Source organism: Magnolia sinica, chromosome 15 (assembly GCF_029962835.1).
Source record: "Magnolia sinica isolate HGM2019 chromosome 15, MsV1, whole genome shotgun sequence".
Taxonomy (NCBI): domain Eukaryota; kingdom Viridiplantae; phylum Streptophyta; class Magnoliopsida; order Magnoliales; family Magnoliaceae; genus Magnolia; species Magnolia sinica.
The window spans coordinates 72,189,799-72,204,042 of NC_080587.1; the positions used below are offsets into that span (position 1 = coordinate 72,189,799).

The following is a 14,244-nucleotide window of genomic DNA, read 5'->3' on the forward strand; positions in this document are numbered from 1 at the left end:
CGAGACTCGATGCGCACACTCTCTCACACTATTACAAAAACAGCGGGCGGTGTCTACCAAGCATTTCAAAAAGCTAATTCCAATTTCCAGATTCCCACTTCTACAATGTGCATCGATATCCCCGCCCGCAACCTTTGATGAACGGTGGATCATTGGTGAGAGATACGTGTGCACAGCTCGGCTCGACTCGTGTACACCTCTACAACCCATACACACACGAAAAATAAATAAATAATAATAATCATTTTTCAAACTCATAACAATTGAATGGATTGGATTGATCAATCACAGCCCACAAAAGCCTACATCCAGATTGAAGATCGGACGGTCCATATCACTGCATATTATTTTAAATAAATTCCTTCTTGTCGAGGCTCCCACACGGATATTCTCAAACGTGTACATTGGAAACATCGCTCTGTACGATCCCAACAAATAAAAACTAGAGTGGAGAAAGCAATGGTTTACAGTGTCTTCCCAAAGGCACCTCCAATTTTAACCAATTTTACAAGATTGCCCCTCAATTCATGGAAAATGGACCTGCTCAAATCCAACCGTGTATTTAAAAAGACCGACCCGGACCCAACACGTCTAATCTCAAGTCGAGTCGACTCGGACACCTGGTAACCGATTCATCTGAGTTATCAGTCCATGAGCCCATTCCATAATCTAAATAATTGGGTTTGGTTGGGCTGGGCCCACTATAAGATACTGCCTTTAGCACACATGATCATTGATGAGGGTTTCCATGCTGTGGATGGGCCACTCGAGAGGATATCACTGTTTTGCATGATCTACACCGTCAATTGAAGATAGAAATGAGATTTCCATCAAAAGAAGATTGGATGGTCCATAACAGATCAGTAATGATAGAATTGGGCCAGATGGTCCACTGGAGTTAAGTATCAGACCAGCAAAATTAGAGCTGGGCATCGAGTCAGAGTCAGACCGAGTTAGGGCTGACTCGATCCGATTTTCAAATAGGGCTGACCTAAACTCGATCCGACTCGATCCCGAGCCCAGCATGCTTGACTCGTTCCGAGTTTGGTTTTGGCCTGAACTGATTCGAACCGAGTCGAGTCGCTTAGTCGGATTGAGAAATGAGGGAGGGAGGGAGTGGAGAGGAGAGAGAGGAGGATGAGGAGGGTGATGGTGATGGGTGGTTGTCAGGCTTGGAAGAGGAAGAGGAGGATGAGGGAGGGAGGGAAAGAGGTTGAGATCAGATTGGGGTAGGGTTAGAGAGTTGGGTCGAGTTGGGTTTAACCGGATCGAGTTTTGGGTCGAGTTAGGTCGAGTTACTCGACTTGATTTGAGTTCAGATTAGGATAAGCTTATTCGGTTCGGACCATTCGGTTCGAATCGAGTTGGATCAGAACGAGTTGAGTTAGCCAGATCCAGTCATCCTGTGCCCACCTCTAGGCAAAATGGAAGTTACTTTTATACCAATGGAAAAATGAAGGCAGGCCCAACCCATATATGGATTTAAGGTGGCATTTCTGTAATTTATTGAACGATCCAAGCTAATTAACTACACATTCCCAAAAAAACATTTTATCAAACCGTTCAAGTTCCTTGAACCAACCGCCCAGATCTGTCTTTTGTGCCCACTACCCAACAAGATATGAACCTCTCATTGAGAACGAGGTAGAAGATGTTGGTGGCCTTTTTAAGGCCCACCACCCCTCATCCATTTTTCCCTCTTTTTACCTACTCTCATGCTAGGGCCCACATAGAAGGATGAACCTTCCCTCCAACGACAGCCCTTCAAAGCAAGAGAATAAACTCTTTAGAGAGTATCGATGTGGATCTCCGGTCACGAAGTCTCCGGCGACGCTCCGAAAACCTCCGGCGCTGCAGCGTAAGTGTTATACACTGGGATGCTTGGGCATATCATCTTCCACTCTTGAGAGCACGCATCTGCGCCCGTCGAAAATCAAACGGCAGGTGAATTTACATACGAACGTATAGGATTCAATCTATCGTAGCCATCAATGGGCCACACTGGCCTAACAAGCATTCTCGAAGCCCACCAAACATAGGCCCAAATTTTGAAAAAGCTTCTTGTTTAGGCCCAGAAAGGATTCGGGCCCATTTATGGCTGATATATATATATATATATATATATATATATATATATATATATATATATATATATATATATATATGGTTAGGGTGGGTCCAACAGTAAGTGGGGCCTTGTCTGCATTTTGGACCCATGAACCAGGTCTGGGTCTAAAAGTTGGGCTTGCCGTACAAAATGGATTGGACCCATTCGGACCTGACCTTGACCCAATCTAGACCCAAAATCAACATACCTAAGAAAAGTAATTAATTAATATAAGTACAGGAAACATGGTTTGGATGATCTGGATCTTGCACGTGTTAATGCTGGCACATGTGTGGCGTGTATATGGTCTTTTACACACGTGTGGGCTTATCAGAGCTTTATGCTTCTCTCTTCCTTTCTTTTTTGTCTTTGATCTCAATAGTATCAAGACTCCTGAGATAATTCACCACCATTTAGAAGAGGCAGTGACTCATCCATATGTCGTACTGTATTGCAATCCAAACCATCAGGATTGCTACCGAAATTTGGATGGACGATGGAGAATAACCCAAAATCATGCTAACCAAATGACAGGAACCTTCTGATATTGGCCATTGAATTTGAACAGATTACTCTTTTACTTTTAACCATCTATTTGATGGTTAAAAATTGATCAACGGTTGTGATTTTTGATCTATGGCCCATCCATGATCTCCCCAGAATTCGGTTGGAACGGATGGCCGTACACATGGGCCACATGTAAGAGGATGAGTCCCCACAATTTTAAAATAGTGGTAAACTACCATTGGAGCCACAACTAAAAGCGCACCGAGACTAGATGCGCACATTCTCTCATACCATTACAAAACAGCGGGCGGTGTCTACCAAGCATTTCAAAAAGCTAAATCCAATTTCCAGATCCCCACTTTACAATGTGCATCGAGATTCCCGCCCGCAACCGTTGATGAACGGTGGATCATTGGTGAGAAATTGTGTGCACACCCCCCCAATGCGCACCGTGCGCACAAAATCAATTTCCACCTATAATTCCAAGTGGGGCCCACTCATTTTACTGATTTTTTTAAATTTTTTTTTCTTGGCCGTCCGTGAAGGTTGCTGATCTTCAAAGGCAACTCAATCAAGAGAGAGAGCAGAAGGAGATGATAAAAGCTAAGCTGGAAATGATGCATGACTACCTCAAGTACTGCTTGCAGATTGCACAAGAGAAAGGCTTCATGGATCTGATTGTCAATTTCGCCCGCCAATCTCCTCTCTCCACTGATTTCATCTCCACGCTGCAGCCCACCATGACCGTTGATCAGCACCTTTCATCCATCACAAATCAAGCTAAGATGAACGGATGGTTCATTGAGCCACATGAGGTAGGTCACTTTTTTCTGGGGTGCATACATATCTACAGTTATGGGCTGGCCCAAGCCCATCACAGGATGGGCTTGGGCTTAGTCATAGGCCCATTTATGACTTCCATCCGCCTGCATAGGAGCCCACCTCAATTATGTGTTGTATATCTATGCCGTTCATCTGTTTTGCCAAATTATTATAGGGTATAAGCCCAAAAATGAAGAAGATACAAATCTCAGGTGGACCACACCACGTTAAACAGTGGTCATTGAACGCCCACCATTAAAAACTTCCTACGATCCAGGTTAATGTTTATTTGCCATCCAACCCGTTGAAAAGGTCACATGGACATGGATGAATGGAAAGCACAAATATCAGCTTGATCCAAAACTTCCATGGCCCACAAAAAGCTTATAATGATCATTCACCATTGTTTATTGTGGTGTGGTCTGCCTGAGATTTGGACCTGCTTCGTTTTTGTGCCCATGCTATAAAACGTTATGGTAAAATGGACAATCCCGACCATCCAGTCAACAGGTCGAGGAATGAAGGGTCAAGATCATTGATAAAAATAGTAGGCCTATTCATCAATCCGAACCAACTTTACGGTATGTTCAATTTTGGATTGCTTATAGCTCTCAATGACCAATTCCACTGGAGGATTCTAACCGTCCGATCCATGGGTTGGATAACTGATAGCAGATGGTTGGATGTAATGAACGGTCCAGTACAATGACCGAAGTGTGTCCACCTTTCCACATGCAACCACTCACGGAAACGGATTGGCTATTGACCCTGCCACTAGCCAATGGCTATGGTCAGTGCTCTGTGGGCCCCACCATGATATATGTGTCTCATCCATGCCGTCCACCCATTCTTCCAGATCATTTTATAGTATGATCCCAAAAACTAGGTTGATTCAAATCTCAAATGGACCACTCAGTGTTGATTGAAATCCCACCATTAAAAACTTCTTGGGGGCCACAAAAGTTTTGGATCAAGCTGATATATTTTTTTTTCCCTTCATCCAAGTCTGTATGACCTAATCAACAGGTTAGATGTCAAATAACCATTACAGTGGGCCCTAGGAGGTTTTTAATGGTGGACATTCAATCAAACTGTTTTCCCATGGTGTGGTCCACCTGAGAATTATATCTATCTAATTTTTGGTATCAAGCCATAAAATTATCTTTCAAAATGGATGGACGGCGTGGATAAAACACATACATCATAGTGGGGTCCACATAGCACCGACCACTAGCCACCTGGCTGCGTCACTAGCCAAACTGCATCCAACCACTCACAACACAGCATAGATCATTTCTCATACATGGGGGTCCACAAGTTGAAAATTCCAAAACTCCCTTTCTCTGATACATCAACCACTTCACAGATCGAGTTACACGAAAAGGTGGGCCAGGGATCAACGGCTGATATATACCGAGCCACGTGGCGAGGCCTCGACGTAGCCGTGAAGTGCATATACCCGGATCACTTCCATTCATCAGAGAACAGCTACATGTGGTTTGCACAAGAGCTCGAGACCTTATCGCGCCAGCGCCACCCTTTCGTCCTCCACCTGATCGGTGCGTGTCTGGGCCCACCTGAAAATGGGTGGGTCGTAACGGAGTTCCTGAGCGGACGGACGTTGAAGGAATGGTTGCATGGGCCAGGAAAAAGGAAAAAGGAACGGTCGATACCGTTACCACCGTTGGAGGATAGGATAGATAAAGGGCTGGAAATAGCTAAGGCCATGCAATACTTGCATGGACAAATGCCCAAAGTTCTTCATAGAGATTTGAAGCCCAGTAATATATTTCTCGACGATGCCATGCACGTAAGGGTGGCGGATTTCGGTCATGCTCGGTTCTTGCGTGAAGGAGAGAAAGCCCATACCGGTGAAACAGGTAGAGATTCTCTTCCTTGTCTTTTCCTTGTGTCACATGTCCATGTCATCATGTGTGGCCCACCTGATGAACGGATAAGCGACGCCTAACAAACAAATTGAAAATCATTTAAAGAAGTGGGGTTTTAAGGGCAGGGCATGGGCTTAGGGTCGAGGCTTGAAATCTAAGCCCGGGCTAATGATCAATGGCCCAGTCCAGCCCATTGGTTCTCTCCAATATGGGGTCACCATTAAAGAAAGAATGGACGGTTTAAAGAGGCTTGTGAATGGAAGAGGATTAGGTGCGGCCCTTTCTGTGGGGCCCACCTTGATGTATGTATCCATGCCGTCCATTCCGGATCATTTTTTGGGATGAGACCAAAAATGAAGCAGATACAAATCTCAATGGAAGAGGATTAGGTGTGATCCTTTCTGTGGGGTCCACCTTGATGTATGTATTCATGCCGTCCATCCTGGATCATTTTATGGCATGAGACAAAAAAATGAAGCAGATCCAAATCTCAGGTGGACCATACTATAGGAAATAGTGGTGATTGAATGCCCCACCGTTAAAAACTTCCTAGGGCCCACCGTAATGTTTATTTTCCATCCAACCTGTTGATAAGGTCACAAAAACATGGATGAAGGGGAAAAAAAAAAACAACTATCTGCTTGACCTAAAACTTGTGGCCCACTAGAATTTTTTTTTTTAATGGTCAATCACCACGGTTTCATATAGTATGGTCCACCTGAGATTTTGATCTGTTTCATTTTAGGGATGCCATAAAATGATCTGGTAAAACCGATGGACGGCATGGATATAGAATACATACATCAAGGTGGGCTCCACCGTAAGGGTCACACCATCTTGGGCGAGGCGGGGCCGCACCTAATCGGCTATGGCTCCCATTCACCGTGGGTAATGACATAGTGGGTGAGGCCCTGACCATAGGTCCCACCTCGATGTATGTATTGTATATCCATGCCGTCCATCTGTTTTTCCAGCCCATTTTAGGGCATGCTTCCAAAAATAAGGCATATCCAAATCTCAGGTAGACCACACAATAGGGATTGAATTTTCACCATTAAAAAACTTCTTGGGGGCCAGAAAAGTTATAGATCAAGCTGCTATTTCTGTTTTCCCTTCATCCAGGTATGTGTGACCTTATCAACAGATTGGATGTCAAATAAATATTACAGTGGGCCCTAACAAGTTTTTAACGGTAGGCATTCACCCACCACTGTTTCCTGTAGTGTGGTTCACCTGAGATTCGTATCGGCCTCAATTTTGAAACTTACTACTAAAATGATCTGGAAAAACGGATGGACGGCATGGATATACAAAACATACATCAAAGTGGGCCCCACAGTCAGGGCCTCACCTACTAAGTTGCCTGGAGAGATCATCTCAAGGAGAAAAAAAATTCTTAGAGACAAGCTTTATACGGCCACAGCTTATGGGGCTAGGGCCCAGCCCTGGCCTGGGCCACGGCCACGCCTACAAAGTAGAATGAGATAACATAGATAGGAAGTTGGCTCCAAATGAATAAACCAACGGTGGAGATTTGGTTTCATTTTCCAGGGACCTTTGTCTACATGGCACCAGAGGTGATCCGCGTCGAACCATACGATGAGAAGTGCGACGTCTACAGCTTCGGAATCATACTGAATGAGCTGATCACTGGCCAATATCCATACGTAGATACGGATTATGGGCCCTTTGAGGTACGGTCCACTCATCATCATAACCATTCAAATCAGGGCCACTTATCAAGATACTCCTACCACATTTCTACCAGACTAGATATGCCTATCCACCCATCTGCTACATTTCAGACAACACTCAGTATTCAACCTACTCAGAAGGTTTCATTTTACAGTTAATCACATCCGTTGGATTGATAATGAAATGGGACCTCATCTGATGTTGTCTCATCATGGCCGTGAAAAGTCATTCCAGCCATGACTGTAAACCAGGAAACCAATCAATGCATTCTTCATCTTTACCCTGACCATTTAGCATGACTGTGCTAAGGCCACTTGAATCCTATCCTTCCCATGTGTCTAAACCTGGGCCATTCATCAGGTGGGGATGACTGAAAACGAAGACCTAGATGAATGAGCGAAATGGATGGTTGAAAGGACTGGCCATCCATCAACATTCATCGCGTGGAATGATCACAACTGTCTTCCCCGATGTATAGTAATTACCATAAGTTTGGGCTATATGGGGTCCACACCGTGATTTGTGAGTTCCATCAAACCCGTCCATTAGATGTGCCCAGCCATATTAGGCCTTGATACCAAATTCCAGATTGACCCACAACTCTAATGGGCCACACCAAAGGGATCCATGAGGGACATCATGGAGCTCTACGCCCATAGTAGAAAATTCCAGATGGAGTGTGGGGTCCACAATATGTTGTTTACATTCCATCCAACACCATCAGCTAGAGCGCCTTACCAAGATGAAGGGACATACCAGAACTCAGACCATTACAAAACTCAAGTGGACCTAACCTCCTAAATGTATATAGGTTTCAGGTGTAATAGTACATTGTTTCCCACCTGAGTTTTGAATCATGATGATTATTGAGATGCATGTAAGGTAAACGTGAGGTGGCGCACTAGATGCACGGTTTGGATTCCACACACATCACAGAGTGGGCCTGCAGCTCAAACGTGTGGTAATTAGACAAGTAGAAGAGCTCAAATCAATCAACAAATCCCACTATAAATCAAGGTTTAAAATCAGTGTATCAGGTCTCACCTTAGACAGAGGCATGATACCACTACCATGATTTTTAGACTCAGCGACTCAGATCAACCCATTCAGTCTCGAGTCAAGTCGAGTCAAGACTCACCAGAATCGCCCCATGGTTTCTAGACTCGGCGACTCGGATCAACTCATTCAGTCTCGAGTCAAGAATCACCCGAGTCTGGGGTGACTCGAACTGGATCGGGTATTGCCGAATCCGAGTTGCACCCGACTCAGATGAGTCTTAAAACCATGATCAGTACACATTCGGCTATATGTCCTGATATTGGACGATATTTAAACATTAGTATAAAATGCCGGCCCATAATCACTGATTCTCATTACCACATCTTCCTAACAGATTGCACGAGAAGTTGGGAATGGGAGGCTCAGACCTACACTTCCTACGGACGACGATGGACGGCTTGAAGAGCTCATCTGTCTCATCCGCCACTCCTGGGATGCAAACCCTTCGATCAGACCCTCCTTTGCCATTGTCACCTGCGCTCTGAGAAAGATAAAAGAGCAGTTAAACGAACCAAAGCTTTAGGTCGGAAAGATCACTTCCATCCATTTTTGTATTGATAAGTAGATATGAAAGACACTAAGATTACACCAAGGGATGCTACCATGCAGAATATACTAATAAGAGGATTTTAAGTATGATTTGCCTCGACATTATATGCATACAGAATGTAGAAGTTGGGCCCATGGTTCCACAATTTAGACCGTTCGATCAGATGGGCCTCAACATGAACAGACCATGCCCCAAAAATCTCCCTAATGGGACAAGAAACCCCATCCCTTGGATTAGTGGCTTGTGTTTGGAATACAGCAGTTTCATAGGTTTTATTGTAATAATGTGGTTGTGTTTAATGACTACTACCTATATGAAGGGCTTTGGGTCCTTTGGTTTTAGTTTTCAACATTTGGTAAGGGTTTCTCCAGCTCTTTTAATAGAAGTATCTGTCATTTTTGTTTCTTGGGTTTCTTACCAAACTGCAATCAGGAGGGCTTGTTTGGATATGAAGAATCGAAATGAGGCTGGATCCACCACAAAACTTTGTAGAGTAGACAATTTCTACGATGATGGCATTTTCGTCCAATGCAAATTATCTATTTCTTGCTTGCATTTGGAAGTAGGATTCCCTCCTCACCATATATCCAAAAAATCATCCTGACCTAAAATTTGAGAGTGACACATTACAGATGAGGTTGGGTTTTGGAAATTATGGCTAGTCCAAATTGCAATTTCAGTAGCTCAAACGCTCCATGAGCATGAGAAAATTGAAAAAACACCGAGAAATGCTGAAAAACATTCAGAAAAATCTGAAAAACACCATTAAAAAAAAAAAAAAAAACCCAGAAACACCCCCCTGAATAGATTTTGATGATCTGTTTGGATTGGTCTCCAAAATCAATGGTCAATGGTTTGATTGGATAGATCTTGAAGATGAATGATTGGACCACCTCTATCTCAAAGATCACTGGTCTAATGTCTAATGGTATAAATGGCCTGAAAGTATTGTATAAAAAATATTGAAAACCGTGAAAAAGAATTGATTAGTTTTGCAAGTAATTTTCATGGAAATTGATTTGTTTTTCGTACACCATATCTTGCTTGGATAGAGGTTCTTTTTCGCCTGGAAAACAAAAAAGACCCCTCATTAGTCAGTTTGGTGTCCCCAAAATTAGAGAAAATGCTCATGAATTCACTTTTCTAGAGAAATCAATTAACTCATTTTCCGAGGAAGAACATAATAATCACACGATGGATTTCCACGTCTACTTTGTCTAGTACAAACAAGTGGAAAATACCATATCTTCGCAAACAGCCCGGGAAAAAAATGCAGCATCCAATGGGAAAAACATAATAAAATTGGATGGTTGGGATCTTCTAGCGCAGAGGGTTTCTGGGGCATGGTCCATCCACCAAATTCTGATCAGATGCAATTCTATGGTTCCCTTTATTAAGAGGGCCTTTTCACTATTTCCATTCCCATTGTATGTCATTCACTAAGAAAGCAATGCCAAGCCCAAGTAAACGAGTAGGTTTTTTTTTTTTTTTTTAACACACTAACACCCCACACACACCCACGCACTCACACCACCACAATGGGTACTCGAACCCATGACCTTGTGTTGAAACTCTTGTGTGTCTACCACCAAGGCATGAGTAAGGACCCAAATAGATGTCTTTTGGTTCTTGTTTTGTATATGATTAGGAAAATAAGATTCATAAAGCGGACCTCAAATAATCAGGATAAGGCTACGACAATGATTGCATGTGAATCAATTCGCCTTTCGCAAAAAAAAAGTATGTGATTCAATTTCATAAATTACTTGGTAAAGACTAAGCACCCAAAATCTTATGAGAAATGCTCCAGTGCTCTCATTGTATGAGTCATAGTGCTCCTAGTTGTGTTGGGAAACTTAACCAGTCAAATCCATTAATCGAGACTGTTCATTAGGTCCAGCTCATATTTCATGGGTTGCCATGCAAACATCACACTGATGTGATAAATCTAACCATTGGATCAATGGTCTTTAATGTGGACAGTCAAGATCACTTGCAAAAAAAAAGGTCCAATAAACAATTTGATCCATCTATTTGTTTGAACCTATCACGGATTGCTTATGATTCTAAAAAATAACAAAAGTTAGGCAATTGTAACCATCCCATCCGTGACTTTGAAAATGGACGGCAAAAAAGAAAAGAAAAAAGAGGCCAAAACAAGGATAGATTGTATCATCCCATTAATGTGATGTTTGCATCATAGCCCATGGAATCTGTACTGGACTTAATGGACAGTTCAGATAGGCTAATTGAACTGTCCAAATGAATTGATGCAACTAGGAGCATTATAACTCATTGTGCTCTGACAATAGTAGAGCTGAGTTTCTGAATGGAGTTGTAGTCTGGAAATATTTCTAACCTCATTTTATTGAATCAAAAGATAAGCAGGTGATTAAAGTGTCATTTTTCAGAATCCAGTCCATGGACCCCCCTCAGCTGGTATATATCTCCCCGCCTTTGCTTCTCAAGAGGGAGGTTTGACCTGCACATTTCAAATTAATTAATGAGAGAGAGAGAGAGAGAGGATCCAGTGCGTCCATTACATCCAGTAAATGGTATAACCCTGTGAACCCTGAATAGATGCACTTTGAAAATGGACCTCGACTGTTCATTTAGTGGACCACCTCTTGCATGAACTATACCCAGGAAATCATGCCGACTAGAAGATTACAAGGTCATGTCCATCACCCACTTTTGGATCAAGAAAAAAGAATGGACCCAAAAAAAAAAAAATGGCATGCGCTCCATTGGTACCTGGTACCACCATAAGCTTACAGTGATACCAGGATGATGTGGGGCCTACGTGATGTCCGAATGACATCCAACCCGTCCATCAGGTGCATCACCTCAACTTACCTCTAGGGACTAGAAACCAGGCAGATCCATGAATCAGGTGGCCATAGCACATAAAAAGGGGATGCCCAAGCTTGATTTCACCTGGAGCCACCTGAGTTGCAAAAATGCCTGATTTTTACCCTGAATGGCATGGATTTCACATACACAACATAGTGGTTCCCCCGTGCAAATCAACGGCAGGCATCTCCTCTCAAACTGTTCCGTGTTGTGGCCCAACTGAAGCTTGGATCGCTCTTATTTTGATCTGGAGGTAAAATGGGGTGACGCATATGATGTACGGTTTAGATGTTGTGCACACCTCATGTACCCAACCACATCCTGGTACCATCGTAGCTTATGGTGGTACCGGTACCACTGGAGCGTGCTATAGACAAAAATGGTCCGAAACATCCAACTACTGCAGAAAGCATATGCACGAGGTGACCATCAAGTGGAAGTATGGATTGATTGGTGCATTCACCAATTTCATAATTATTGGGTTGATACCATGTAATAAACAGTACAAAACACACCACGACTAAAGATACTCTGTTCGGATGTGGGGACCATCACCTTCGGAGTTGAATAAGAGAATAATCGATCTCGGCAATGACAGTACTCTCTTCATGCCCAGTGGTTGATATTACTTCTCCAAACTGCAAAAAAATAAAAATAAAAAACCACCAGTTGCTATTCATCCAAAACACTCACACATATACCGTCCATTTCTAAATAAAATACAAAATAGACTCTACAATTTAAGAGGTTACTCTTACTGGTCCAACAAGAGTTGAATGGCCCCACGTAACGTAATCAGCGCTAGTGTCTCGAGCCGGTGAGCAAGTGGCCACAAATAACTATCACCAGAACAAACCATCATTGGTGTTAACATCCCGTCACAAATTTCATCACTCGGGGAACCAATTATACCTCGTTGCCGCTCCACAGTAAAAGTGGCTGTGCTATCGGTGATTATGGACCATCCATGTGGTGGGCTCTACTGTGGATGACCAACAATTTGCAGCGCCAAATGGACAGTGAAGCATTAACAGTCCAGATCCAAACAGGAGAAATCTATTAACAAGACCCAATTGTTATTAGAGAGGCTTTTGTAGAATTCATCCACTGTAGGGCCCGCCAGTTGGACGACCAAAGTCATGGCCATATTGCCATGTGCACCATAGAGTAGTAACTGACCGTGATTGGTTCATTTCTGTGGAACCAGAAAGCTTCTAAAAATAAGTTGAAAGAGAGCAAAGAACATACCTGATTATCCACTGCCCTGGAATGGATAGAGCATGAAAGGGATGAGTACATGTGCATGAAATTTTGACATTTTGAGATATTAAGATAAAACCAGACAATTGTATATGCATCAGAGCAAACTTTTGGGGCAGACATAACTAAGGGTGGCAATGAGCCAGGCGGCCCACCAGGCCTGGATTTGGACTGGGTTTGGACCTAGCACGCATGGTCCACAAATTTTTTTTTGGGTTGGGCTTGGGCTTGGGTCATTTTAGCCAGACCCGGCCTCACCCAGCACAAAATCAAGGGAATTTAAGTAAATTTAATTTGTTTACATCTCTCCAGGTGTTCAATTTGCTTCCTGCTGTGATTGAAGGGGACACCATAAATGTTATTCTAGAAGGGTTTAAGTCAGCCATGGGTCCTGGAGAGCAGTGTAGCTGATTACAGAAGGCCTAGACCTCTGTAGAGGCTATCCTTAAAATAAATCCTAGTAATTGTATATGCACTAGAGCAAACTTCTGGGGTCGACACAAAAGTATGAAATTATTAAAAACCTTCACTTGGCAGCCACCAAAAAGTTTTAGATTAGTCTTGACAGATCTTCTTAACAATACGTGGAGATATGTGGTGGAGCAACTACAAAAGTTAAAATGGCAGGCCAGAGGCAAGATGCATATTTCAGTGATTTCACCCCCAGAAAGTAAGTGAAAGAACAAAAGTGGCATCAGCTACTTAATGGAAATTCGGAAATTGAACGCATGTATTAGTGCCATGCACAGATACTTTGTATCAAACAAGGAGCATGCTCAAGGGTTACTGGTACCACCGTGAGCTAATGGTGGTGCCGGGCAATGTTGTCGAGCTTAAGATCAAGAGGTATGGGATTTCTTTGCTCAGTCATATGCTCAAGATACGTATGCTAGAAGACTAATATCGAGTTGAGTCTTTTGAAGCAAGGAAACATGTCTGTTGGAGCTTAGGAAGTGGGAAAGCCTGATCGGGATATGTTGTAGCAGGATCCACAAAAGTAAGGTGGTTGTATGGTTCCATTTTTGATAACTTGATTTTGATTCCTGGATATAGATATGGATCACTAGGGGCTAGATTAGGATCCCGACATCGTATTGCAAATCATAATAGGAGTCGAATCGTACTGTAAATGGTTAGATTTTTCATGATTTTCTTAAAAAATGAAAAAAAAAATCTAAAAAATATAAATAGTTTAAAAAAAAAAAAAAAAAAAACTCATCAATCATCCTTTCCCCTTCATTATGCACCAAGTAATACCATCTCATGACAGTGTTAAAGGATTCTTGTCTTTCCTCTTTTTATGTCTTTTAAGAAATTTACCCTAAAAAAACATACGACATATAGGTCAACCATGCTACGTTTGGTTTCTAACCATCGTTACCACAATACATATAGTAAAACCATATCATTTGATTCTATAGACGGACAAGAAAAGACATTTTGGTTTCTAACCATCATTACCACGCTACATATAGGTCAACATGATCACAACCATCCATAAA

The 14,244-nt window shown here is 42.6% G+C and overlaps 2 protein-coding genes across 6 annotated transcripts in view; one reads left to right on the forward strand and one right to left on the reverse strand.

The window, feature by feature from the left end:
- Positions 1–1,737: 1,737 nt before the first annotated feature.
- LOC131226989 (serine/threonine-protein kinase STY13-like) lies at positions 1,738–8,602 on the forward strand. Its single transcript, XM_058222677.1, has 5 exons — positions 1,738–1,944; positions 3,160–3,429; positions 4,803–5,316; positions 6,877–7,019; positions 8,414–8,602. The coding sequence occupies exons 1-5, from the start codon at positions 1,738–1,740 to the stop codon at positions 8,600–8,602; spliced, it is 1,323 nt and encodes a 440-aa protein (XP_058078660.1).
- The window catches only part of LOC131228213 (omega-amidase, chloroplastic-like), a 41,200-nt gene continuing 34,964 nt past the window's right edge, over positions 8,009–14,244 (reverse strand). For 4 of the 5 annotated variants that reach the window (XM_058224103.1, XM_058224100.1, XM_058224102.1 and 1 more), the window contains 5 exons: positions 12,731–12,746; positions 12,241–12,321; positions 12,038–12,120; positions 10,989–11,111; positions 8,009–8,560 (listed from right to left, as the gene is read on the reverse strand). In XM_058224103.1, the coding sequence (XP_058080086.1) occupies positions 11,030–11,111; positions 12,038–12,120; positions 12,241–12,321; positions 12,731–12,746 (262 nt within the window). In that variant the 3' untranslated portion in view covers positions 8,009–8,560; positions 10,989–11,029. Of the gene's footprint in view, positions 8,561–10,988; positions 11,112–12,037; positions 12,121–12,240; positions 12,657–12,686; positions 12,747–14,244 lie in introns of those variants that run through there. The other variant, XR_009162755.1, reaches the window with a different exon arrangement.